This window comes from Lagenorhynchus albirostris, chromosome 12 (assembly GCF_949774975.1).
Source record: "Lagenorhynchus albirostris chromosome 12, mLagAlb1.1, whole genome shotgun sequence".
Taxonomy (NCBI): domain Eukaryota; kingdom Metazoa; phylum Chordata; class Mammalia; order Artiodactyla; family Delphinidae; genus Lagenorhynchus; species Lagenorhynchus albirostris.
In genome coordinates this window covers 42247542-42275495 of record NC_083106.1, presented here as the reverse complement: position 1 = coordinate 42275495, position 27954 = coordinate 42247542, and the positions used below count along the sequence as shown (strand labels likewise).

The 27954-nt window shown below is 37.8% G+C and overlaps 1 protein-coding gene across 2 annotated transcripts; it reads left to right on the top strand.

Moving 5' to 3' along the window:
• On the top strand, positions 1-27845 carry NUS1 (NUS1 dehydrodolichyl diphosphate synthase subunit). Of its 2 annotated transcripts, none has more exons than XM_060168099.1 (5): positions 1-531; positions 14426-14551; positions 15842-15991; positions 19847-19946; positions 27212-27845. In XM_060168099.1, exons 1-5 carry the CDS (start codon positions 48-50, stop codon positions 27213-27215), a joined length of 864 nt encoding a protein of 287 aa, XP_060024082.1. In that variant the 5' UTR covers positions 1-47; the 3' UTR covers positions 27216-27845. The 2 variants fall into 2 exon arrangements, with proteins under 2 accessions (XP_060024082.1, XP_060024081.1); XM_060168098.1 differs by lacking the exon at positions 27212-27845 and adding an exon at positions 24205-27025.
• Positions 27846-27954: the final 109 nt, after the last annotated feature.

Genomic DNA, 27954 nt, shown 5'->3' with positions numbered 1-27954 from the left:
GGGGCGGGAGAACGCGGAGAGATGGCCCGCGCCGGCTGCAGGGCCGGATGAGAAGCGGTCGCGCCGCGGGTGTAGGAGAGAGGAGGGCGCCCGGGCGCCACGAGAGTATGACGGGGCTGTATGAGCTGGTGTGGCGGGTGCTGCACGCTCTGCTCTGCCTGCACCGCACGCTCACCTCCTGGCTCCGTGTTCGGTTCGGCACCTGGAACTGGATCTGGCGGCGCTGCTGTCGGGCCGCCTCCGCCGCGGTCCTAGCGCCGCTCGGCTTCACGCTCCCCAAGCTCCTGGCTGTCGGCAGGAACGGCAGGAACCGCCGTCACCACCGGCATCCGCGCGGGGGGCCGACCCCGGTCGCCGCCCACCCGCGGCTACGCTGGCGCGCGGACGGCCGTTCCCTGGAGAAGCTGCCTGTGCACATGGGCCTGGTGATCACCGAGGAGGAGCAGGAGCCCAGCTTCTCGGACATCGCAAGCCTCGTGGTGTGGTGTATGGCCGTGGGCATTTCTTACATTAGTGTCTACGACCACCAAGGTGAGACCGGGAGCGGGTAGGGGGCCCGGGGCGTCTCCGGCCGCGGGTACCGCGCATCGGGCAGGTGGACCCGGGGCGCGTCGCTCGGCACAGCCATCCCGGCTCCGCGAGTTACCTCGTCCGGAGGCCCTTAAGTGCAAATTATGGTGCTGGCGCTTTCGAGGAAGGGAGATAGGCTTAATTGGACACCAACTAAGTTCCTGAATTCGGTTCAGTCGCCTTCTACATATTTAAAAATATTTCTTATTCGTTATAATGTCCCACTAAGGTGGATGATGTTTCTGTACCCTTGTTTCACAAATGAGGGAGCTGAGATAACAACATTCATTGATTTGTCCAAAGTTAGAGAGGTAGTAATAGGAGGATTGAAATTTTAGCCAGTCTGTGCTTTTCCACAGATTTACCTTTTTGTTATACCGCAGTGGTTCTTCAGAGAGGCTCAAGGCACTGTTCTTAAGTCACCGCAGGCTGTGGAGGATTTATGCGTAAGCTAAGTGGTTGGGGACAGGTGGCATTTGAAGTGGGTTTATGAAGAGTACGTGAGAGACTGGATAGACAGAAAGGAAAGTGGTCACCGTCTGTCTTCGGAGGTCTGGGTTGTTGTGCGATCCTTGATCCTCAGGGGCCAACACAGTACTTGTCCTCCCATAAGTTTTGATTGAGGAAATTTTCACTGTAGGGAATTTTTGTAGGTACAAGACTTCAACATTGTTCGCGTAGCTACAAACCTAAAGCACAGTGCTGGGCATATTCCTTGGATTTTTACATTGAATTTCATGGATTCTCAGGCTTGTGGGGTGGAGGGTAGACACACTCACATCAGTGGCATGGGTAGCAACAAATGTTGGGAATTAGTAACTGCTGTGAGAAGGGGGAAGAGAAATTCTCATTGGAGAAACTTGAGAAGTTCCTCCAGAGGAAATGGCGTTTAAGCCGGATGTTGAAGAATGAATAGATCAGGTTGGGGAAGGCTCTAAATGTCATGTTTGGGTTTCAGTCAAATCCTGAAAGCCATGGTATTTCCTTAAAGGTAAGAATGATTTAGGAGTATTGGTATGAAGGAAAGAAAACTAGTGTCTTAGGCTCTGTTCAGTACCTTAAATTACTGGTATGCTCACAGAAGCTACAACTTGATTTTTAATCTTTAAGTCTTTGTTAGGCAGGTTTAAGTGTGACATTTTGTCAGAAAGGTTAGGTTGAGGTCAGACAGCACCTCTTGCAGGCTATTAGAGTAATCTTTGGTTGACTGATTGCCTTCCTTGCAGCCAGCAAGGAGTATGGTGACTCATAGCCTGTCATCATCAAATGAAAATTTACCCTGAAAGGTAAAGTTTAATATACTCAGGGGCTGACATGTTATGGAGCTTGCCAGAACAATAGAAATCACAAGACTGTTATAAGGCGATGCACTCTTTGCTTAAGCAACGCAACAGAAACATTGGGGGAAAAAAGTAAGTGAAGCAGAAATGGAAATTAATTAAAGCTGTTGAGCAATGTGGTGAATTCACTTTAAGTGAGTCACTTATATCCAGGGCATTCTTTTAAAGCAAGTACCTTTACCTTCTAGTAGAGAAGGAAAATGAATAGCTGAATAGTTTAAATTGGTGGCTGCGTACGAACGCAGATTATAATATTGCCACACTTCCTTGTTCTGGCAATTCCTGTTCTTAAGTTGCTGATGTGATTCAGAAATAGCCTGTGTCATATTCGCTAAAAGAAAAATGATTGGTAGTGAAAAGGAAGAAGTCAAGCTAAGCAAAAGGAGTTTTACGGAGCATTTTCAGTGCATGGACTGAAGAGCATTTTGTGTCTACTGTAAAAGCAATTTCAATAAGGGATAAAGGTTAATTTCATTGTTTGAAATAAGAGGCTTTCAATTTACTCATCCTTGGTTTTGACTGATTGATTCATTCATTTAACAGGTGACAGATTGGGTGTGTGTTAAGTACCAGATACTGTTCTAGGCATGAGAGTGCCCCAGTGAAAAAAACAGACAAAAATTCCTACTCTCATAGAACTTACATTTTAGTGGAAGTCTGACAAATATTATAAATGAGTAAAATATATTAGATCATAAAAGCAAAGAGGAAAAATAAAGCAGGGGACGTGGAGAGGAATGTTGAAAGTCAGTGGTGGAGTAGGGGGTGCGGTTTTAAATAGAGTGGCCAAAGAAAGCCCCTGTGACTTTTGAGTAGACCTGAAAGAGGTGAGCGATCAAGCCATGTGGATATGTGAGAAAAATTATTCCTTTTTCAGGGGAACTGTAAATACTTAAGCTATATTCAGTTTTCCCAAACTTTCACTTAAACCTATTTCTATGTAAATATTTAACTGATTTTAAAAATCCTATTGACATACTCTTAAACATCAATTTATTGAGTACCTACTGGGATACAAAGAAGTATAAGAAATTGTCTCAAAGAGTTTATACTCAAGTTAGGGATAGTTACTAAAAATTAATGCAAGCTAATATATAAATGCTAGTGAATGGAAGAGACTTTAAGGAGAAAAAAAGAGAAAAATCCCTGAGGAGCAAGGTAACCTCCATATGTCCATAGGAGGTGACATCTGAGATGGGCCTTGCAAAAATAGGTAGAATTTGGATTAGCATAATCAGTACAGTGTTCTTTGTGTGTGCGTGTGTGTGACAGAGAGAAAGAGAGAGAGAATGGGGAATTCCCCATTGGCAGCATTCCCATTAGAGTAGATTGAACAACAGCATCGAGCAGTGTGTTGGGATCAGTAAATATAATAGGTAAGTTTATGTAATGAAAGGTTGAGAAATGAGGTAGGATGAAGGCTTGGCCACCTGTTCTGGTTATCTGTAGCTTTGTAGTCTACTCCAAAGCATAGTGTTTTAAAACAATTTATGAGTTGACTCGGTTCAGGTGGACAGTTCTTCCTTGGGGTTAGTTCTACTCATAAGGCTACAGTCAGGTAGTAGCTGGGACATAAAGGTTTCTTATCATACATTTAGTGCCTGGTTTGTGATGGCTGGAATAGATGAGGACAGGTTGGTCATCTGTCTTCACATGGCTAGCTTAAGTTTCCTCATTTAATAGTGGCCTTGGCGTAGTCATACTTCTTTTATAGGCGTTCCCAAAGAATTAGCCAAAGGCCAAAGCTGCAAGACTTCTTATGAACTAGCTTAGGAGATCATACACTGTTACTTCTGGTGTATTCTCTTGGTCTGAGAAGTCACAGGTCTGCCCCAAATCACGAAAATGGAGCGGTAGACTTCACCTCTCGATGAGAAGATGGCTTGTGCAGCAGGAGTCGGGGCTGGGGCTGGTGGCAGCCATCTTGGAGACGAGCTACTGTACCACCTTCCATTTTCCCCTGTCTTGTGCCCCTTAACCTCCCAAATTTGTATTTAAATCAGTGTTCATTCTAATTATAGTTGGATTTAGATTATATTTAATTCTTAGACTAAAAAAAATCCACTGATATTTACCTTGGTTTGACTCTGCCAACAGACTGATATTTTCATCTACCTGCACTCTTTCCTGATTATCATCAAGAATTTCTGCAAGTTATAATTTCATCTGTCAGAAATTGGAGTTGTTTTCTCAGGTATTTCTTGAGCTCAGAATTCTAGAAGGGAGATTTGGCTATTTTGTCTACATTATTATAATTTAAGACCATAATGGGGCTGGTACAAAAATTGGAGTTTGGGGCTTTTGGTGCTGTAGCCTTAGGGGTGTTATGCTTGCTTGGGTTCACTTGAAGTACGCCTAGATCCAAGTTACCTACAGATACATTATTATCTTCAGTGATGGAACCTGTTCATGTTGCTCAGCTGTATTGGTGCCATGCTGAGAACCTTGCTGTAGGGCAGTAGTTTTCAAAACGTGGTCTGTGGACCATCCGTGAATGAGTCATTGGGGGTGTTTATAAAAAATACAGATTCAGCACAGTTATTGATCAGACCAAATTAGGGGAGTGGGACCTGAGCATCTCTATTTTTATTAAGCTACTTATATGATACATTTGCACATTGAAGTTTGACCCTAACACAAATGAAAGGATACCCTACTACTTGTATTACATCAAATTATTCATTCATCCTTCATGTTCCTTTTCATAAGTGAAGATAATCTTGGGTGGGTCTCAATATTAATTATTACTTAATATTACTTTTTTATTTCTATTTTATTTTATTTTTTAGTTAATTTTTATTGGAGTACAGTTGATTTATAATGTGTTAGTTTCTGCTCTACAGCAAAGGGAATCTGTTATACATATACATATATCCACTCTTTTTCAGATTCTTTTCTCATATAAGTCATTACAGAGTACTGAGTAGAGTTCCCTGTGCTATACAATATGTCCTTATTATTTATTTTATATGTAGTAGTGTGTATATGTCAATCCCAATCTCCTAATTTATCCCTCCCCCACCCTTCCCCCCACCGGTAACCATAAGTTTGTTTTCTACATCTGTGACTTTATTTCTGTTTTGTAAATAAGTTCATTTGTACCATTTTTGTAGATTCCACATATAAGCAATCATATGATATTTGTTTTTCTCTGACTGACTTCACTCAGCTTGACAATCTCTAGGTCCATCCATGTTGCTGCAAATGGCATTATTTCATTCTTTTTAAATGGCTGAGCAATATTCCATTGTATATATGTACTATATCTTCTTTATCCATTCCTCTGTCCATGGACATTTAGGTTGCTTCCATGTCTTGGCTATTGTAAATAGTGCTGCAGTTAATTATTACTTAATATTACTGTAAATTGGAGTGATCCAGAATAAGGCATTGCCTTCTATGTGAGAATTCAGCAACAAAACAAACCTTTTGTGTTGCTCTTTTTAGTGTTATTTCCGTAGTTGTAAATCTATACTAGGTATCGTAGGAAATGGTTTTTGGATTCAGATTTCTTACACAAGAATTTAAAAGATCTGCCCTGTGTACTCCCAGCCTTCTCAACATATTTCTCACTATTTTATATCCCTTTTGCTGCATCCATAATTAGGTTACTAGATGTTCCCTCCTTCTGGAGTGTCCTCTTCTCCTTTTCTTGGCAAATGGCTATCTAGCTGTCAAAAGGCTATCATTGATCCTTTTAAGTCTATCCAAACTATCACCTCTTAGGTAGTCTCTCTCGGCTATTCCATTCCTAATCTTGCTCTGTCCTTGAATCTCCTTAAATATCGTACATCTTTAAAGTTACTTCCATTCTCCCATTTTGTGAAGTAGTAGCCGTATGTATATGTGCCCGAACTTTCTTACTAGATTGTAAGCTTTGCAGATGCTAGCTGTCCTTCTCATTGTTGCTTCACCTACAGATTGTAGCTTGGTGTTTGCGTGTAATGAGTAGGTCAGTATATATTCCTTGAATTGGAAGAAGGGGCTGCATTTCTTGTAGATAAGAATGATGAACTGAGTTGTAATTTGTTTCCCAACACCAGTACCCAGAAGCCTTAATTAAAGTAGTGGGGGGAAATGAACATAGTTTGCCCTAGTTTACTTATTTGGCACACTGACACAGATGCTGTTGGGAAATATAATTTTATCAAGTATTGTTCTCCTTACGCTGAAATACAGAGTTGCCAGAAGTGTTGAAAGTCTAAATATAAATGTGATTAGATTTGATATACAGACAATACAAACTAGAGTACTTGTCTTCCCTCATGTGGAAACTCATGTAAGGTAACATTCTATTTCTAATCTTCACCTTTGTATAGTACATTTCAAAAATATACAGAATTTCACATTTATCTTAACATCCTGGGATGTCCTCTTCCCTTTTTCTACCAAAGGGCTATCTACCTGTCAAAAGCTATCAATAGATCCTTGTACATCAATTCTCACTATTACCTGCTAAGTAGCCTCTCTTGACTGTTCCATCCCCAGTTTTGCTTTGTCTTTGAAAAGCTCTGTCCTGCTTTTGAACTGACCTCATTCTCCGAGTACCTTTCTATTTAACCATACTGGATCTATGTATGAAAATAAACCTTTCCTTAATAGTAATAATTACTCTTTGTTGCACTTTTACTATGCACTAGATGCTATGCAAAGAAGTGAATTAAATCCTTAGCACTTTTAGCAGTCAAGACACTGAGACTTAGAAAACCAAGAACCCATATATAGGAAGGGGCAGATCTAGAATTTGAATCAGATTTTATTCCAAAGCTTTGGTACTTAAGCATTATGCTGTACTGACTTCCACTGAGAAGAGAATGTAACCACAGTACAGTCATGTTAGTACTCTTCCTGATTATGTTGTGTCATCTTAAAGTCTTGGTAAAGTGGGTACTTATCTAGAGGTAGTAGAAATAATTTGTTAAAGATATTTAAAGGTAAATAGAATTTTCTTCATACTACTAATATAAACATTCATTCTTTGAGTCGTAGGACACACTTGACTTTTTTAATCAACTAAATTTAATTTTATGGAGCTCCTGCTCTGTATTGAACTGTTTCCTTGTCAGGTGAGCAGAGTCTGGGAAGACATTCTCATTTTAAAAATGTGCAGTCAGAGGCTGAGAAAGCCCACTTGGCTAGTTTATTTTAAACATCTCTCCTGCTAAAGAACTGGGACTTAAAATTTAGCCAGCGCTTGTTCCCGTATGCTGTGCCACCATCACGCATATCTTTCTTGGTACAACATGCTCATTCCAGTATAATTGTTGTTCTATGAGGTATCCTGGGGCTCTTTCTCTCTCTCTCTCTCTCTCTTTTTTAAAATTTATGTATTTTATTTATTTATTTTTGGCTGCATTGTGTCTTCCTTGTTGCGCGCGGTCTTTCTTTAGTTGCGGTGAGCGGGGGCGGGGCTACTCTTCCGTTGCGGTGCGCGGGCTTCTCATTGCGGTGGCTTCTCTTGTTACGGAGCACAGGCTCTAGACAGGCGGGCTTCAGTAGCTGTGGCTCATGGGCTCTAGAGCGCAGACTCAGTAGTTGTGGTGCACGGGCTTAGTTGCTCCGTGGCATGTGGGATCTTCCCAGACCAGGGCTCAAACCCGTGTCCCTTCCATTGGCAGGTGGATTCTTAATCACTGCATCACCAGGGAAGCCCTCCTGGGGCTCTCTCTTGAAATAAAATTGTTTAATGGCTTGTAAGATTTATTTTGTTATGACTACTTCAGTCATGTAAAATTTTATTGGTAGATTTTTTTTAATTATTGTTCCATATGTTTTTTTCTCTGAAGGTTGACTCTAATAGTGTTATAATTGGATTGTTAGAGAATTAAATGAGGGTAACTACCAGATAACTTACTTAGGTGTCTTGTTTAAAAGAAGAAAGGTAGACTATTTCGAAGGATGGGCGTTTATTTGCAAAAAAGTATTACTTTAGTTCCTTAGCTGGTGAGATGCTTTGTAACCAGAGAGATTGCTTCAATGTTTATCTCGCTTTTCTTCCCTTCCTTTCCCTTGTTCTTATAAACACTTGCTAGATATTTCTTTAAAAATCTGTTTCTATAGAAGGGAAGGAATAATCACATAAAAGTTCAAATTTCAGATCTAAAAGAAATACTAAACGTGTATTTTGAAAGTCTCATTTTCTATAATTGATTATTCAGTTCATGTAAATTTTAGAAGAAGCAGTATTTAAGGGATACAGGTAAGATTTGCTGATTGAATACTTGTTTAATTAAACTCTTGGTTCCCTTAATTCGAAAAAACTATTACATCATGGCGTTATTACCCAGTTAATGTGTACATAGTTGATTGTTAGGGTAGACTGAATGTTGAAACTTGTAAGTAATTCTAAAATGTAATTTTAACTATTAAAGACCCCAATAAGGTCTTTATATCCCGAACAGTATATAACCTGATTGGTGGATAGGACATACTTAATTCCACTCTCTTTGAAATATTTTCTCTCCTGGCTTCCATGACATCATGTGTGGTTGGATTTCTTCCTATCTTGCTGACTGTTCCTTCTGAGCCTTATGTCTGGCTTGTTTTCTCCACTTCTAAAAGTTGAGATGTCCTAGGATTTTGTGCTGTATGTGTGCCCTTGTCTTTCTGATGTTCACCCTATCTCCTAGATCAGAGGTCAGAAAACTTTTTCTTAAAGGGCCAGCTAGTAAATATTTTAGACTTAGTGGGCTGTATGGTCCCTGTCACAAATACTCAACTTTGCCAGTATAGTCAGAAAGTGGCCATAAACGAATGGTGTGACTCTGTTCCAATGCTCACACTCAGGTTTGAATCTCCAGTCCTTATCTCTCCTATAATTCCAGGCTCCTTTATCTCACCCTACCTAACATCTCCACTTTGATTTCTTTAGGCATCTCAAATGCTTAACATGTCTAAAACAGTACTCTCGAATTTCCCCCCCAAACCTGCCTTGCTCAGCTTTTTTCCAATCTCAGAAAATACCTTCCAACCAACTGCTCAAGCTAAAAATTTAGATGTGAGTCTTCTACATCATGTTCTACCTCTAATCTTGATCTTCTAGAATATATCCCAAATTTGCCACTTGTTTTGGTTCTTCATTGTAGTTGTCCAAGTTTGAGTTTTCATTATTTTTCACCTGGATTAATGCTGTAGTAGCCTCTTAATTTATCTTCAGTTCTGTTCTGACCCCTGTATAATCCATTCTTCACCCACCAGCAAAGTGATCTTTTTTGGTAATACTATTCAAACTCTGAATAAAACCTTCCAATGGCCTCCCATTGTACTTGGAATGTTTTCTGAATTCAGACCTTTATTGTTAAATAATGCAATTGTTAAAACAATCATGAGACTACCACCAAAGAAGGATACATGTTATACAAGTGAAAAAAGCAGGATACAAAATTGCATGGTCATATATGCCAAGATTACACATGCATGTGGACAAAGGCTAGGAAATGTTAAAAACCAGAAATAATTGTATTATGATAGTAAGATTAAGGGACATTCAATTTATTGGGAAGGATGGTTAGGGGACATATCCTTATTGTCTAAACTTTGAACATCATACTAGAATTAGAAAAGGATATTTCTTAGGATATAAAAAGAAATCTACATTTGGTATAGTTAGTGTTTATCAAAAACACCAAAAACATTGTTGTCTTTCTGAGGTCCACCTTTCCTAACATAATATTTTATTCTTTCTTGGAAATTGTAGGTTTTTCTGGGTGTGTGCATGTGTGTGTTTTAAAAAATTTCGGCTCTTTCATGTAGCTTTTCTATATATGTTTCCAGTTAGCTGACATGTGGGAAATTGAGAGTGCATGAGATATAGTTGTAGAGCAACAAGCATAATGTAAAATTCTTTAAGTCATTATTGCAAAAACTTATTTTATATTCCCAAGTCATTCTTAAAGAATTCAAATATCTGTTACCTTGTGACTTCTTAAAAGCCTTTTTAAAAAGAGCTCTAGTCTTAGTTTTTTTCAAAACATTCTGCTCATTTGTAAAGGGGTCAGCTTTATTTATTTTATGAAGTTTAACTTTTGGGGGAGGGAAATTCAAAATTTAATAGTAAGGTGGATTTAGCATTGGTTATCAGCATTAGAAATAGTTACTGAATTGAATAATTAGAAGCCAGGAGACCTGGATTTCAGTCCAAAGTCTTAGACTCTTGACCAAGGACAATTGCTTGACCTTTCTGGGTCTATTTCCTCATCTGTAAAAGGATGGGATAAAATAATTCTTGCAGTTCATTGTTATATAACTCTGTAAAATACAGGTTTCTGAAAAATTTGAGTATTTGCTAATGTTTTTCCCTTAGATTAGTTATTTCTAAATGAATACAGTCTCAACTTCCTTTTGCATAAAATGACTTTTGTTATAGTTTCTTTACTTTTATTGATATTACATCATTTTGGCTTTAGTTTAAATTCTGTGAAGGCAAACAAGATGAATTATGATATGAGAAAAAGACTCTTCCACATATCAATTTATTATGATATCGCCAGAGGAGTTGCCTGTCTCACTCAAAGGCATTCTTATAACTTGTTGCATTTCTTGTGATGTGAAGTGTGTATGTGTAGACTTTGAATCCTGAAGAAAATTATAAGCTGAGAATATTGCTTATGGGAAATAAGTACCATAGAGTATAATCAGATTTCTGGATGGGGGTCAAGCTGTGAGGTATCAGGAATTATTTTGCTGGCAATCTATCTTATTTATGCATTTAGCACTTCTCAGAAGCTATACTTTTTAATTTCATGTCTTCATCCAAAGCAGCCAAGACAAAGGTTCAGTTTAAAATAACTTCATGGAGGTCTTCTTTATAGAAGGTACTTTGTGCCTCTAATATTTTTTCTTTTTAACAGAATTTCTGCCTGTATGCAATAAGGAAGTGTCTCCTTTTATTGTGAGAGTTTCCTGGAAATTTCTTAAAAATTCCATTCAGTGACATGTCCTTTTAGGTTTTGTTGTTGTTAGGTGGCACTCTGTGCACTGATAATTCAGTTTATTAAGTAAACGTTGAACTCCTGCTATGTGGAAGGTGCCTTAGGGGGAAAGAAATGGGTAAGACCCAAGTGCACAAGTAAGACTACAGTACAGTGGGGTGGGGGAGAGTTAAGCTGTAACTAATAAAAAGTAGAATATTGGTTTGTTAAGGAGTTTGAGCAAAATGTGGGTATTTGGAGGGAGTGAGGTAAGTCAGAAGAGAAATTGAGCCTGGCTCAATCTGGCTGGGGGACTCAAAGTTTTCTTGAGGATAAATGACATTTCAGCTGGCCTGTGAAGAATTAGAATTTTATAGGTGTGGGGCTGGGGAGGTAACAAAGGATGAAGGTTGGAGTCACTCCAGGTGTTTGGGGGGGCAGTATAAGGCAATCTAATTGCCTTATACTGGGGATAGAGTACTGTAGAGAAATTGGAAGCTTCAGTTATTTCATAAACATACATTATTTCTACCTACCGAGTATGGAAGCGTAGAATGGAATGTTGATGCTGATCTGAGCAGTTTGTTCTTGATACATTAAGCATTTTGGGAGCCATTGAAGATAATAAAGTTGGAATGTGCGAGGATTACAGATGTAGCCTAGGAAGATCAATCTGGTACTTAGTCTAGTGATCCATGCTAGAAGGGGCAGGAAGGCCCATTAGAAGGTGGTTCTAATATTACAAAGAAGACTGTTGCTTGAAACAGTGGGGACAATGGACAAAAGGAAATGGGTACAGGGAAACATTGCTGTAGAAGAGTAAATGGCTTAGCATCTTAATAGGGCATTGGGGGTGGTGGTGATAATGCTAGAGAGCAAGGAGGATGCCTGGTTGACTGAGCAGGTAGTGATGTCTTTATTATAAATAGAACAACAAGAATAAGGGCTAATTTTTTGGGGGGGGGGGCGGTACGCGGGCCTCTCACTGTTGTGGCCTCTCCCGTTGCGCAGCACAGGCTCCGGACACGCAGGCTTAGCGGCCATGGCTCACGGGCCCAGCCACTTTGCGGCATATGGGATCTTTCCGGACCTGGGCACGAACCCGTGTCCCCTGCATCGGCAGGCGGACTCTCAACCACTGCGCCACCAGGGAAGCCCAAGTTTTTTTGTTTTTACACAAAAATATAAACAGCTTTACAGCAGTTATGATTTTAAATCACCTATTGTCCCATCAACCTTACATATTTACTGTTCTCATATTGCCTGTTCTCTTTTAGGCCTTATCCCTAAGTGCATATAAGTTTCACGCTTACAGTACTGTTTCTTTTTTTTAACCTGATGTAATATAAGTGTTTGAGAGCTAGCTTTAAAAGATAAGCTGCCAAGTTTTAGATTTGTTCATTTTCAGATGCTTACAGAACTTCAAGGTAAGATTAGATGTTTGAATGAACTGAAAATGTTAGGAACAAAATGCTGATCCTGTTTTTACTTAAAATTTTAATATTTTGTTCATCATGGATGTTTTGCATTAATTTTAATTTTTAAAGACAGTTATGTAAATAACTTTACACCAAGTTATTATTAATCTTAATTACTGGTTTTTTTTGTAAACTACCCTCCACCCCGTCCCCCCAGTTTTGTCTTATTCATATTACCCTGGTCCTGACGTTGAGTGGTATTAAAGTCCCGTGAGTGACTAGAACCAGAGAGGGAGGAGCACATGGACACGAAGAGGGCTGAAGTAGGAACTCTGAGGAGTAATCTCCATTTAGAGGGAAAGAGGAAAAGGATTCAGTGCAGAGTGAGAAGCGGCCATTCAAGGAGCAGATTGGGAGTTGATCCAAGGGGAGATACTCACACGAGCTGGGATGAGGATAGGATTTTGAGAAGGAAACAGGTCTCTGACCTGTCATGGTCTTGCTACCAACATTTATTTGTTGAGTGTCTGTTCTGTGCTTGGCCCTGTGCTAGCCTCAGGGCCCTGTGTTTGTAAGCAAAACAGTAAGAGCCCTACCCACGTGGTGCTTATATGACCTCTTTTGAACACCCTTTCCTCATGTCTCTTAATCACTTTTACAATAACCCCACTTAAATATTCTGTCATCACCTGTCTAAAACTAAACTTGTCTTTTCCTTCAAACCAGTTCTCTTTGTAGAATTTCCCTTCTTTTTAAAAATGTTATCATTTTCTGTTATCCAGGATTAAAGTCGCAGAATTTTCTCTGTGCACCTCTAATCAAGTCATATTCTTTATTCTCTCAACTCGTCTTTTGTAGTGAATCCTTTTCCACAGCTTTATCAAATTATGTGTGGAATATGGCAATAGTCGGCTGCCTGGCTTTCTCTATCACCAAAAACCAAACTGTCACCAGGTTGGTTTTCCTAAAGATAAAGATTTCCACACATTTCCACAGGAAATGAGTGGTTACCTACTGGGTAGGCAAAATGAATAAAAATTAGGCCTATTCCCTTGCCCCTTTTCTCAAATCATTTGTACCAGCAGCATTTGTCTGCCTTTTGAGCATTCAGTGCTTTTTTTCTTAAGCATCTTCCCCATCTAACTATCCTCTCCATTTTCTTCACTTTAACTTTCTGAGGTCAGCTCAGCTTAAGTCTTGCTTGTTTGTTTACAGAGTGTTTCCCTACCGGAGGAGACTGCTTTCATCCTTGAACTGCTATTACACATATTCAACCAAGTTGCCACTATACAGCATATTCAGCAGATTCTGTGCTATTTTATATATATACTTATTATGTTCTCTCTCACAGTTAATCTTTGAACTGTTTTAAAGACAGGACTGAGAATACAGAGAAGGAACACTTTTAAAGATCAAAAAGGCAATGGCCACTAGAAAGCTGGCCTCTCTGAAAATAGCCAAATTGTTTTTAATTAGAGCTCTCTGTATTAGTTTTATACTAAATATATGTCACATAGTTCCTTCATCTTTCTCAGTGATATGATAGTAATTATAGTTTTAATTTTTCTGTGCATGGTTGGAGGATCAGAAACAATTTTATGTAATATATTTTCATGCTTTGTTTGAATTTACTAAATTTTGCTTTCTGTACTTTTGTCTATTCTCTACTTTTTACATAATTCATATTATTTCTTCTTACCATAAAAACAAATGAATCAAATTGAGGTGATAGTATTGTGTGCACAGAGTAAATCTGTAGGGGAATTACATTAGGCTGGGAGAGAGGAAGATAGAAGCTTTGGATCACTGCTGCAGTTTATAAGTTCTCTGACAAGTCTCTTAATGGTCTTACTGAGACCTGGGCATCCGTTTCTTAATCTGTAAATAAAGGTGTCAAATAAATGGTCTCTTAAAATTTCTTTCTAGGTCTAAATTTCTCTCATATTCATATTGACACAGAGTTGTTACCCCTGTCCTTTTTTTTGACTTTAGCCCAAAGCCAGACTCTTGTAATAACAGAGTTTTGTTGTCATGTTTTCCTTTTAGATTCTAGTTTAGGATTAGTCATCAGTGATTCACTTGGAAATTGTTCAGTTCTGGATCCAGTGTTGTTTTCACAACAAGCATCCGTTAATCATTGAAGAGGATAAATTAACCTAGTTGGGATTCCCTTTTTTTTCTTTTTAAGGTATTTTCAAAAGAAATAATTCCAGATTGATGGATGAAATTTTAAAACAACAGCAGGAACTCCTGGGCTTAGATTGTTCCAAATACTCACCAGAGTTTGCAAATAGTAATGACAAAGATGATCAAGGTAAGTGTGAGTGTAAAATTGAATATCTAACATATGCAGATATGTTTTGTGTTTCAAGGCAGATTCTGTTACTCATTCATTTACTTATTAATTTTGCCCTGTTAGTCTTTATTATCACCATCTTTAATCACCAGAGTTAGACTTTTCATTCTTCATCTTGTTAAAAGATAATATTCAGAAAAAGATAAAATCATGACTCATGGATATTAAAAAATAAACACATGTTAAAGATTTTATTTAACTCAAACAACCAGGAACCAGGTAGATTTTACAGCCAATTCAAAGAGAATCCAAAGAATGGAGATATTTATAGATCAGAAATATTGAAATAAATATGTGAATAGAGGCAAAACTTGTTTTTCAATGGGATTAGAATGAACATAATTGAACCTCTACCAGGCAAAGAATTGCATAAACAAGAATTGGGCATTGGGACTTCACTGGTGGTGCAGTGGTTAAGAATCTGCCTGCCAACGCAGGGGGACATGGGTTCGAGCCCTGGTCCGGGAAGATCGCATGTGCTGCGGAGCAGCTAAGCCCGTGCGCTACAGCTACTGAAGCCCCTGCGGCTAGAGCCCGTGCTCCACAACAAGAGAAGCCACCGCAATGAGAAGCCCACCTAGTGCAATGAAGAGTAGCCCCCGCTCGCCGCAACTGGAGAAAGCCCACGCACAGCAAAGAAGACCCAACACAGCCAAAAATAAATAAATAAATAAATTAATTAAAAAAAGAAAAAAAAGAATTGGGCATTGCTGTCAGTTACCTAGAATCCTATCAATTGTAAAACAGCTCCACAGAATCAGAATTTGATAAGGTGGATGTGTGTGCTACAGACAATTCATATTCTATTGAAGCACATTTTTTTCCTATAGGCTTCATTTTTGTCTTCTGTGTTATTGCTGACTGTACTAGAATTGTAGATGGCGTTTTGAGTAGGAAATTGTAAGTTACCCTATAATTAAAATTTCTGTTTTCTAGAGGATTTATTCACAGATACAAGGTCATTCTGAGCACTTTGAAAAGAAGGCTGTATGTAAATATATACACAAATGTTATATATTGGTTCTTTCAGAGGAGAGTAGCCAGGTATGTTTTAATATTGAAATTGAAGGGCTTAAAAGATTCTTGTTTACTATAAGAACTGTACTTTTAATTTAGTCTGAACTTAATATTTCTTAATATCATAGGTTGTAGACCCATGATAAACAAAAATGTACATAGTCCTTAAGTTATTTTGAAATATATCTGGAAGAGGGTATTTTTAAAAATATCTTGTTTTTTTTTCTCCAGTTTTAAATTGCCAATCGGCAGTGAAGGTGCTGTCCCCAGAAGATGGAAAAGCAGATATTGTGAGAGCTGCTCAAGACTTCTGCCAGTTAGTAGCTCAGCAGCAAAAGAAATGCACAGATTTGGATGTAGATATGTTAGACAGTTTACTTAGTAAGTCATATATGTTTGTTCTTAGTTTTGTCCCACAAGGATACAATATGAAGGAGACTATCTAAGTTCCATTTTATTGTTGTTGTCATTATACTTGTTATGTTTCTGAAGTTTAGAGACACACATGTGAAAATAGTTTTGAGATAATGAAATTTGTATTCCCCTGACTTGCATGAGGAATTATTGGTAAAGGAGAGGATCGATCTAAAAGGATTTGGGGGGAAGTGGTGAATATTCTTAAAAATAGGTCTTCTGCTTCTGCCTCCCTCTTTTAAAATTTATTTTGATTTATTTTTTTCCAGTTTTATTGAGATATAATTGACATACAGTGTTCCTCATTCTTTTTAGTTTGAACTCTCTTGAATATTAAGTTTGAACTTAATAGCTATTTAGGAAACAATCCCAAGAATATTATACTGCTATCATCCGTGACTCCTTTTATAGTATTCTTTCTCTTATGTTATACCAACTTTACCACTATATTTGTCACGTTATACCAAGTGTAACATATTTTATCTGTTTTTCTTCAATTGTTTATAAAAGCCTTTAGTTTGCTTATTCTCTCTAAAGTTCCCTAGGAACTTTTTGCCTTAACTTTATGGTCTTTTTTGCTTATTAGCATTATCCTTGATCCTTTTGAAAAAAGGCAATATTTCTAACAAATTCATGTCTTTTGATAGCTTCTATAGCCATACAATTTCAGACATATTTTTTATTCATTCACATAGATTCTCCATTTACCTTACTTATTAATCATCCATTTTCTAATTCTCAGTCATTTATTTAACCCTCAGTTCTTTGTTTCTTCTGCTCTTACATGTCCATTACAGAGCACAGTCCCTCTCTGGCCTCTTGGTCTCACTAACTCCCTACTTTCATTGACTATTCACTTCTTACCCTACTTTCCTATTCTCTGCTCTGTCATTGCCTAACTATCGAGGCTGAATGAATAGGCTTCAAGTAAACCATTGTAGGAGTTCTCGAGGCAGCGGTTACTGGGGTGTTGACTGTTTCCTGGATCCTATAAGTCCCCAACCAGAGAGTAGTTTTGAGGATGTCCTAAAAGTGATGCAGGGACCAAAGGTAATCCTTCAGATAGCCTTTGGAGACCATGTATTGACTGCAGGGGTTTTAGACCCATGATAAACGAAAATGTACATAATCCTTAAGTTAACTCATTAATCTGACAGAAGCAAACCCTCTGAATATTGTCGCCCCCAAGAGTTCCCTTGTGACTGCAGTTAATCTCCACTCTTATTGCCAATATGAAGCAACTACTTTGTTTTCTTCTAGAATTTTTATAGCTTTAGCTATTATATTTAAGTCTAATCCATTTTAACTTAATTTTTGTGAATGATGTGAGGTAAGGGATACCAGTTATTTATCCACCACCACTTGTTGAAAAGACTGTGTTTTCCCCCTTTAATTACTGTGGCTTCTTTATTGAAAATCAGTTTTTCATGAATCTGTGAGTTTTTTCCTGGACTTTCTATTCTATTCCATTGGTCTATATGTCTGTCCTTAAAATGCTGCAGTGTCTTGATTACTATAGCCTACCGTAATAAACTATGAAATTCAAGTAGTGTAAATCTTTCAACTTTGATTTTCTTTTTCAAAGTTTTAGCTATTCAGGGTCCTTTACATCTTCATATACGTTTTAAGATGAGTTTGTCAATTTAAAAAAACAAACTCTGTTTTAATAGGGATTGAGTTGAATCTGTAGCTCAATTTGGGGAGAATTGCCATCTTCACAATCTTCACTATGTTCATGAACATAGTATATCTCTCCATTTATTTGGGTCCTAATTTTCCTCATAACAATGTTTTATAATTTCAGGGTATAGAGTTCTACTTTTTTCAGTTTATTCCTAAGACTTTTATTCTTTTTGATGCTACTGTTAATGAGATTTTTTCTTAACTTTATTTTCAGATTGTTTGTTGATAATATATGGAAATACAGGTTGGTTTTTTTTAATACTGATTTTGTATCCTGCTTTGCTGAAATTTCACTTAGTAGTTCTAGTAGTTGTTTTTGTAGAGTCTTAGAATTTTCTAAATACAGGATTATATTGTCTATAAATACAGGTGACTACTGCTGTCTCTGCTCAGTTTTTCTATTTTTAATTTTATTCTTTAGTCTGGCATTCTGTGTCTGCATAGTTTAATGTGTCAGACAGTGGTTTGCACACTGGTTGTGCTCAAACACCTTAAATTTGTAAGGCTTCCAAGATCTTTGTGTGATGTTAGAGGGTGCATTCAAGTCAGTTCTCAGGTCTCCTTGGCTGTTACCTTTCACTGGACTTTCTTGCCACCCTGTCCTGCTTGCCCTCCTTCTTCCCTTGCATGTGGTATTTTCCTAGTCAGCCTGGATATATGGAGAGCTTAAATGAACCAGTGTTTCCAGCATCTCCCTGTTAAATTTCTATCCATTGTTCTGCTTGCCCTAATGGGGGGCTACAACCTCGGGGTAACAAAGCTGTGGGTTTTCCTTTTGAGTCCATAGGTTTTCACCATTGCTCCCTCCCTCCTGCCCACAACCTCCAAATTGAGTCCATATATTTTGGCTACAAGCAGCAAATCTGCTAGCTTTTGCTGTCAGTCCCCTGCTGGTAAAACTACTGTTTCCTTCAGTTGATGGAGATAGAGACATGGGGGTTAGGGGCATTCCCAGGCAGGAAGACCAAAAGACCTACAGTTCTTACCTGAAGCTCTAGCTGGTGTTTTGTTTTTTTAAAGAATAGTCATCTGCTCTGGTTTATATCCAGTGCTCTTAAGTGATTGGTTTTGTCCAGTTTAATACATGTTATTTTTGGAGAGGATTCGTCACCCTCTTCACACCACTATTAGCCAGAAGTACCTTCTTGCCTTTTCTTTTTGTGTGTGTGTACTAAAGAGGATTTGCTTTTTTAGCAGGAAGAAGAGTATGTGTTCTACTTAGTCTATTCACTCTGCCAACATAGACTTTTAAAGAGACTTTGTTGTGGAAATAATTCTTTATTACTGCTGAAGGGACCTGTCTAATCCAGTCCCCTTATTTAACAGATGAGGAACTAAGCCCTGGAGAGACTGTGTGACCAGAAAGTTAGTGGCTGAACTGAGGTTATTAGAAGCTGTTAAAACCTGAGTCTCTTGGATTAAAGCATCTTTTCTGTTATAGCAGTGATTCTTTATTTTAAGATTTACTTTACTTTATTTTTAAGCAGTTGAAATATTTCTATCCCATTTTTCTCTCAAGCCAGATCTCATATGGAAACCAGTCTGTGAAGCAAAAAATGGCCAGAACTTGGTTGATGCAGGTGTACAGTCTCCTTTTCCCCTCCCAGGGAGCTTGGGCTCTGGGGAATACTGAGAACATTTGTACTATATAGCTAGAAGTTGGTCTTTCTGGAGTTGGTCTTGCTCTGTAAAATCAGAGCATGGGGAAGGAAGGAGAGTAGATAACTTTTTAAGTTGCTTTTCACCTCTGAAGTTATTTAGTTCTGTGGCCAGAATAAGTATTAAGTCCTTAAAGCAGTGAGGGTCCCAGGATGCGAAGAGAACACTTAAGTTGAGTCTTGAAAGATAGATGGAATTTGGGGGCTACTTGTAGGGTTTAGGATGGGAGTTGTGTTACCTCTCCTTATCAGGTAATCAATCCAGTTAAATGGCCTTTAGAGAAAACTTCCACATTTGGAAATAACATAGATATAAAAGTAGATGTTGGGCCATGGAATAGGGGTATGGAAACATACAAATAAAGCTGAAGAGAACAGATACGTAAAGCATAAGAAACCAATTTGATGAACAGATTTTGCCATTGGTCATTTTTTGGTAAGCAATGTGTATTAAGTTCATGTGTCTTTTTATCTTTCCAAGGTTCAAATGGTTTCCCTGATCCTGATTTAGTATTGAAGTTTGGTCCTGTGGACAGCACACTAGGCTTTCTTCCCTGGCACATCAGATTGACTGAGATTGTGTAAGTAATTAAAAGTGTACTGACTTTGGTTCGATCCAGCAAGAGTTTCTTGAACCCAGCACCGTGCTAGATGTGGTGGGAATTCCCGAAGAATTATAATACTGGACCCTTTCCCTCAGGTATTTGACAGTATCAGTGGTGAAATAAAAACCTGTATCAATGACTCAGACACAAGAGAGCATGTGGTTGTGCAAATGTTTGGTATTGAAACTAATCATTGTAGGAGATGAGGAGTGAGAGAGAAAGCTGTGGGCCAGAGTTGTTGATTCCACAGAAAAGATGTGACTTGATCCAGGGTATATAAAATGGGTAGAATTTTTGTAATTAAAGAAAAGGTGGGAAGTGTAGGGGGTGAGCAAGGGGAAAAAAGAAGAAAGGCTGGGGGGGAGGGGCAGGGCGTGAACATCGCCTTTGAAAGAAATAGGGAACTGGCCACACCAACGCAGAGAGTTAGTGTTAGATAGCAGTATAAGGTGAAATCAAATTGTTTGGGGGTGTTGACATTGGGAATGCTTTAAATATCATTATAAGGAATGTGTATAATTGTTTAGAGAGGCAGTAGGAAATTGATGAGCCTGTGGGTAATGTGGGAATGGTGATTCTGGAAGATTTGTTGGGCAACTATGTACTAGAGTAGATTGGGTTTGGGCAAGGGTGAGGTAAAAAGACAAGTGATGAGGCCATGCCTATAATTTATGGGAGAATACACTGATGAGAATGTAACTGCTTATTTGGCAAACTTTTTGTATAAAGGGCCAGAGGGTAAATATTTTAGGCCTTGTGGGCTATATAATCTCTTGGAACTGCTCTTCTTTGTTGCCACTAAACACTTGCTAGTATAGCTAAACAAGCATGGACAGTATGTCAACAAATGTGTGTGACTGTGTTCTAATAAAACCTTGTTTACAAAAAACAGGTGGCAGGCTCCTAGGCTGTAATTGCAGACCCCTGATTTAAAATAAAGGAGAGACTTAGGAGCCTTAGAATATATTTAAATTCTGGGTCTTAGGAGGAATATACTACAAATTTTCTTTCTCATGAGAACTAATTACCAAGTATACTTGCAGGCCTAGCACTTTACTATCAATAATTGCAGTAAAAACTAGAGTAGAAATGAAATGATTCCTAAGTTCTTAAGCCTAAGTGACTGAGTGAATTATGGTGTTATTGAGACAAATGGGAAAGTCAAGGGACCATTGATTTTGAAGAGAAGATGTTGAATTCAGGAATAAGAAAATTTTGAGGCCAGAGTCTGTTTAGATGGAAATACTTAAGAGAGCAGATGAAGATGTCGAATTGATGCTTGGATGAGAAGTCAAGGCTAAGGATGGATCTTTGGGAGTTGTCAGTACCTAGGAAGTAGAAGTAGTTGAACCTGTGAGAATAGAGGACTTCCCTAATGTGTTCATAGAAGAGAACAGTACCAAGGGGTCCTGTATGAAATGCTTCAAGCTGGGGGCAGGAGGGAGACGAAAAGAACATGTAGCATGTTAGGGTCAGAGAGGGCTGTAGGTCATCCGGTACTGCCTCCTCATTTCATAGGCCAGGAAAATGGGGAAGAGACATTACTCAAGCTTGTAATAAAGTGGAATTAGAACCCAAATCTCCAAACTCTGGGTTTCTTTATGGTGATATGTGTTTCTCTTATCTCTTCCTCCCCCCACCCCAGGGGGTTTTCCAAGTCATTTCAGGTGCCTTTCAGGTGGGCTTTAAGAAAGGTAGCAGTGATATTTTGTGAGGTTGGGAGTGGTTTGGTAGGAAGAGTATGTCTTAGAACATAGATCTTGGTTTGAATCTTGGCTATGCAGCTTGTTAACATGACTTTGGAAAGCTATTGAAACTTCTCTATATTTGTAAAATGGGCATTTTAATCCAGAGTTGAGGATTTAAATCTGATCATGGGCATCAGATCCTGGCACCTAACAGGCTTTCCCACAGATCTTTGTACATATGTCTCTTATAGCTGTATAATGTTATTTTGAGGTTTGCTCTATATTTGTCTACCGTCCACCAGACTGTAAGCACCGTGATGACAGGAAAAGTGTCTTGATCGCAATGTAGAGAAGAAGACTGGAGCCCTGATGGGACAGACCAGGAAATAACAAGACTGCTTCTGAGTCACTGAGGGGTAGTGACACTAAGTGCTTCTTGAGGAGTGATAGGAGATGAGGCTGTTGATAAAGGGCGTAAAATGAAGACAACCTAGGAAAGTGGGTAGTTTGAAGACATTGGAAGCAAGCTTTTAGCAAAAAGAAAGTCGTTACATTTGTCCTTGAGAATATCATTTCAGTAGAGTGAATAAGGTAAAAGATTGATAGCAGAGATTATTAAGAGATAAGGAAATGGAGGGAAACAGGAGGCTTATTTCAGAATTCTTAGCAGTAAGAGGAAGGATAAAGATTATATGTCAGTTATATCTCAATAAACCTGGCAAGGGAAGAAAAGGAAGGATAATGAAAACATAGCTGAAGAGAACCACAGGGTCAGGCAGGAGTTCATTATGGTAGGTTTGTTTAGTCCTTTTCTTATGTTCATGTGACTGTAGAATTCTTAATGTGAGTCTTGTAATCTGACTAGATCTTGGCTCTGATTCTGTTTGAAATGTCCAAAACATCAAAGTAAAGCTGTATAAATTCAAGATTTTTTTTTTAATGTTAATTATTGAAAATTATTTTAAGTCTTTAAAATACTTAAGGGGAAACCCTCTGGCTGTATATTCACTTTGTCTTAAAAGTGCTTGTCTTCACATTGTAGTTGCCCCCTTGAGCAATCGAAAATTGTGGAGATAAATATTGTTCATTTATTGGTTGCTCACCACATGGCTTCAGTAATCATCATGTGGGGATGCTGTGTTGCTCTGCCAGCATTCAGCCTGACTTTTGTAAACTGTTCAAGTAACACTGGCTTTACTCTGACAAAGCAGAGTTCTTGAAGTAAATTTGAGTGAGATCTTTTATAAATAGCTCTCCAGTTTTGCATTAATCTGGACTTATGCTTTAATAGGTTCTGAATCTCTCTAGCACTACACTGTGCCTTCATCTTGGAGGATAAAAGAATATTCCAAAGTATAAAAGTGTCAGAATTGAAAATGGGCTAACATTCCAATGAATTCATTGTAAGTTATGTCTCTTAGTAATTTTCACTTTATCCTTAGAATTAGAAATATAATGTAAACCAACAAGGACCTACTGTATATATAGCACAGGGGACTCTACCTGATATTCTGTGATAACCTATATGAGAAAAGTATCCAAAAAAGAATGACTGGGCTTCCCTGGTGGCGCAGTGGTTGAGAGTCCGCCTGCCATTGCAGGGGACATGGGTTCGTGCCCCAGTCCGGGAATATCCCACATGCCGCGGAGTGGCTGGGCCCGTGAGCCATGGCCGCTGAGCCTGCGCGTCCGGAGCCTGTGCTCCGCAACGGGAGAGGCCACACAGTGAGAGGCCCGCATAACACACACACACACACACACACACACACACACACACACACACACACAAAAAAGACTATATGTATATGTTTAACTGAATCACGTTGCTATATACCTGAAACTAACACAACACTGTAAATGAACTATACTCCAATAAAACTAAAATACTTTTTAAAAATCCCTTTAAAATCTCAAAAAAAAAATAAAAGAAACATAATGTATACATTTTTTGTTCAAATGGTCCATAGATCTGTGTGAGCGAAGGATAAGTCTTATCATCCTAAGTAGATTGCCTTCAGAAAGGCTGAAGTCCAGTGCAGCGTTTATGGTACTTTGCCGCTTTCGTTCTTGCTTTAATCTTTTGTAGACTCACCTACCAGTTTTAATAAATTTAAATAAATTTTATCAGCAGAATCTTGCCTTGTGTTCTTTAAAAGTAGTATAGAAATTCATGGTTTAGACACAAGGTTTTTCCAAGGAGGGAGACGAGATCTATCAGATGACATTTATGTCTTAGATGCCTGGTGGTGCAAGATTGTTAGGGAGCCTCAAAAATAAAAATTAGAAACTTGGAAATAAAAAAACGTTCTGAATCTCCATCTCGCTACAATTTGCTTTTCTCTTCTTGTGAAAGGAGGGATTATATTTTATTTGAACTGTTTCACAGTGAGTTTAACAATCATTTAGTAGAAATAGTTTGACGTACTCTAGGCTTATAATTTACTTTCTTCTGTCCTTAATCTTTTTGGTCATTACCCGTCTGGTTCCCCCTCCAAATTACAGCATATCATCTAATTGCTTTTTTTCTCCTTTTATTTTTTTTTCAGCTCTTTGCCTTCCCACCTGAACATCAGTTATGAGGACTTTTTCTCTGCCCTTTGTCAATATGCAGCCTGTGAACAGCGTCTGGGAAAATAGTGATCCCTGGTTGTGTAATTTGATTTCAGGCTTTTGGAGAAAAGGACTCAAGTGACTCTGATGTTTACAAAGCACCTATGAAACCCTGTACACACCTAGTTCATAATCCTCATAATTTATCAACAAACACAAAAAAGTGTCTTACTTGAGAGTAAGAGTACATGTGAGTGAGTGAGTGTGTGTGTGAGTGTGTGTGTGTGTGCGTGTGTGGAAATAAACTTATAAATGGGGGAAGTATTGGAGGAGGATATATGTGGACTTGCACCTTTGAGCAAATAGCAGCGATGTTTTAGGAGCTGAAATTTCAGATTTACAGGCTTCAGCCCCAACTACTTCCCTTTTTTGTGGGGAGAGAAAGGGGTGGTTAAAGCTGTTTTGTTGTTGTTTTGGGGGGGGAGGGGAATAACTTTTGTTCATTCTTTCCAAGTGACCAAACTTTAATTTTTGAGAATAGTATATTGACGTATTAAATGGAAGCATTCTGAGTTTGAGGGATCTCCAGAGGAATGGAGTTCTGTGTTGTTCACATGTTAAAAGTTTGCTCACCTTTGGAGCAGAGGGAATACCTATTTTCAGACATCCGTCCATTTTCATCTCTTTGTTATTGTCAGTGTGACTTGAAAATGTCGCTCTGTTGTCTGTGTTCTGGGTTGTGAAGATCACTTGAAAAAGAACTCTTACAACATTGAAATGCAGAATTAAAAAAATTTTAAATATTGTATGAGGCAGTCATAAAAGGTGAAAAGGTTGTAATCTTAAAAGTAAAGGTGAAACTTTCCTGAATAAGGAAAGAAAGTTTTGATCTCCTTTTCTGTTTGGTGGGCAGTGGGCTAGATAGTACCCAAAGCTGGTTTAAAAAATTTCCATTAACTGTGTTTATTTAAATAAGCATTTGAGGGAAATTACCGAGGCAGCTCTTTTCCTCAAAAGTAACCTGTTCCTCTTTGGAATAGCACATTTAGGACCATGTTAGTACCCAGGATTTTTACTTAATAAATCCTGACGGTGACTTTGCATAAAAATATGATCTTTAAGTAAGATTGAGGCCTGTGTAGGTAATAAAACATTACCAAAGTCTACAAAAGTAATTTAATTTTGCATGTTCTCTTGCATGGCAGAGAACAGCACTGGTTCTGTTCCTTTTTAAATGAAGAAATGATTTTTTGATAGGTGTTTAGTTTTTCTTCCCTCACTGCTGATACTCGGACAGAAACCATTATTCTTTATATTTGATGGGCTGTTTTCAGAAGAATCTTATTAACAAGTGCACAATAGTTATCCAAAATTGTATGTTTAGAATGGAGTAGTTTAAAAACTAGGTCTCAGAGTCTGAAAAATAGCAAAGAAGACTGGATTTGGAAAGCAAGGTCTGGAATTGCTTGCCAAATTCTGAGGCTACGAAGAATAAATGTTTTGACTTTGGATTCCAAAACCCCATTTATGATTTTAAAGAACACTTGAAATAAAATGATATAAACTAAATTTTGGTTCAGTGACATTACTTTGCACATTGTAGTTCTTTTGTACATTGTGAGACTTTTTTTTTTAAGTCTTAATTTATTGCTAAAAGCTTTGTGTGATGCTACAGCATATCTCTAAATTTTACCAGAGAATTTTTTATTTCTGTTCCCCTGTACTGTCATGCATGTTCTATTGAGGCTTTTTGGCCTTAGTTGAAGACTGAATTTATGCCTTTTATAAACATGTGTCTTTTTTAAACATTCTGGAATATATATGGTTTTAATGAATTAAATTTAATGGGCCCGATTGAAGTGAAGGGATTTAATAATATTTGTTAAAATGAAGTTAGGCAAATAAATTATCCACTGCAATATAGCCAAAGCCACTAAAGGTTTAATAGTTGAGTCTTTGTATTTTTATTTCTTCTTATATTTCACAGCAGTGTAGTGTTACACATTACAGTAAATCTGTAACCTGTGACCTGAGTCTGTTATAGTCCTAAGTAGGAAGAGACCCTTAAAACAAGTTGCTGAGGATTCTGATTTCAGATATAGGCATTCCAGATCCTTCCCATGAGTTTAACTGTTAGTACAGTCTCCACAATTTGAATGACATCAGTCATTCTGTAATTTCTGCCCAAATCATCTACTAGTTATGCATTATCAGCGGTCCCTTTGCACTCCCAAGAAGAACTGATAAAAACTTTAAAGAAACGTGTTGTTTGTCTTGATGTGTTTTGAAGAATATTGTCTTTAAATTGTTTCTTCTTGACGCTGCCCACAATGGAAAAATTATCAAATTAAACCTACCTTATGGATGGCAGCTTGGAGCTTAGCAAGAGGTTGGAGGGTTTGAATTCCATTCCCAAATTCTGGTTGTGTTTTGTTTCTTAACACTGATTACTGTTAGAAAGTTTGAAAGCTGGTTTTGATGTGAATAGCAAATTCTGGTATATTGTGACTAAGGCTTAATAATGCCTGTCTTAAGAGAAGAATGTGTTATAATGTTAATGAACAGTGCCAAATACACTGTACACATCTACAATTTAATCTTTGAATGTATGTTACTTGATTAGTTCCCTCTTTCTGTGTGATGGTACCATGCATAGAGTCAAATCCTTGTGATGTTTTGTATGGCTGTAGACTTTGGCCACATGTAAATAATGTGTAAAGCAAGTTTTTATGATTAAGGAATCAAATTTATTGAATTTTACTATTGAAAGTTGAAACGACATGTATGAACAAAAACAATAAAAGAATATACACTTTTCATGGACTATAGTATTATGTGAATGCTACATTCTAAACATGTAGGGACTGCAAAAATGTAATGAGAAACTCATATGACAAGATAACAATACTATTTTTTTGGATGGTAAGTTCTTGATTGAAGTATATTCTCATTTTTACCAGATTAAACATTTGGAATTGTAAAATGTTATTTGCTTTTTGCCAGGTAACAGTGAGGTAAAATTCAGCTTCGCCATTGGTAAAATTGTCAAAATTCCACAGTAATTAAAATCTGAACAGTTTTTTACTGAATATGGAATGCCAAGTTGAAAATGTATATGTGTACTCTTTTAAAAAGGAATTTGACGTTCTCGTTAAACCAGGAAATAGAAGGGTAAGAGCTATGGTTTGTCTTATGTTGCATAGAGTATTCACTTTCTAACTCGAGGATCTAATTATAAGATAGCTGGCTTTTTATGCATAATTTCTATCTGAAATTGTTTCTCAAAGGTCACCTTTTAACTTTAGTTAATAGGAAATGCCTTTAACAAAAGTTAGTGTAGGAAAAGTTCAAGACAGTTTGAAATAAAACCCAGGAAACAAGAATACGGCCAGAATCCTAGTCGATAGGACATAAACTGTGATAAAATTGGTGGAAAAGGGAAGTGCAAAAAATTTGCTTGCGACTTGAATAAAAAATACACATTCATTCTAAAAAAAAAAAAAAATTAGAGAATTCAGAGAAGCAGATGTAAAGGAAAATAACTTCTAATACCATCGCTCATTGATTTCATTTTTGGTGACAATCCTAGAACTTTTTTGTATTTATATTTTAAAACGTGGATCCTACTGTAACAGGTTTAATAAAGAGATTCTTTTTAAACTACAAACCATAAATTGAGTCTTGCATTCTATTTTGTATTTGGTTATTGTGTCTGGATATAAACAATTACATCACATGGAAATGTT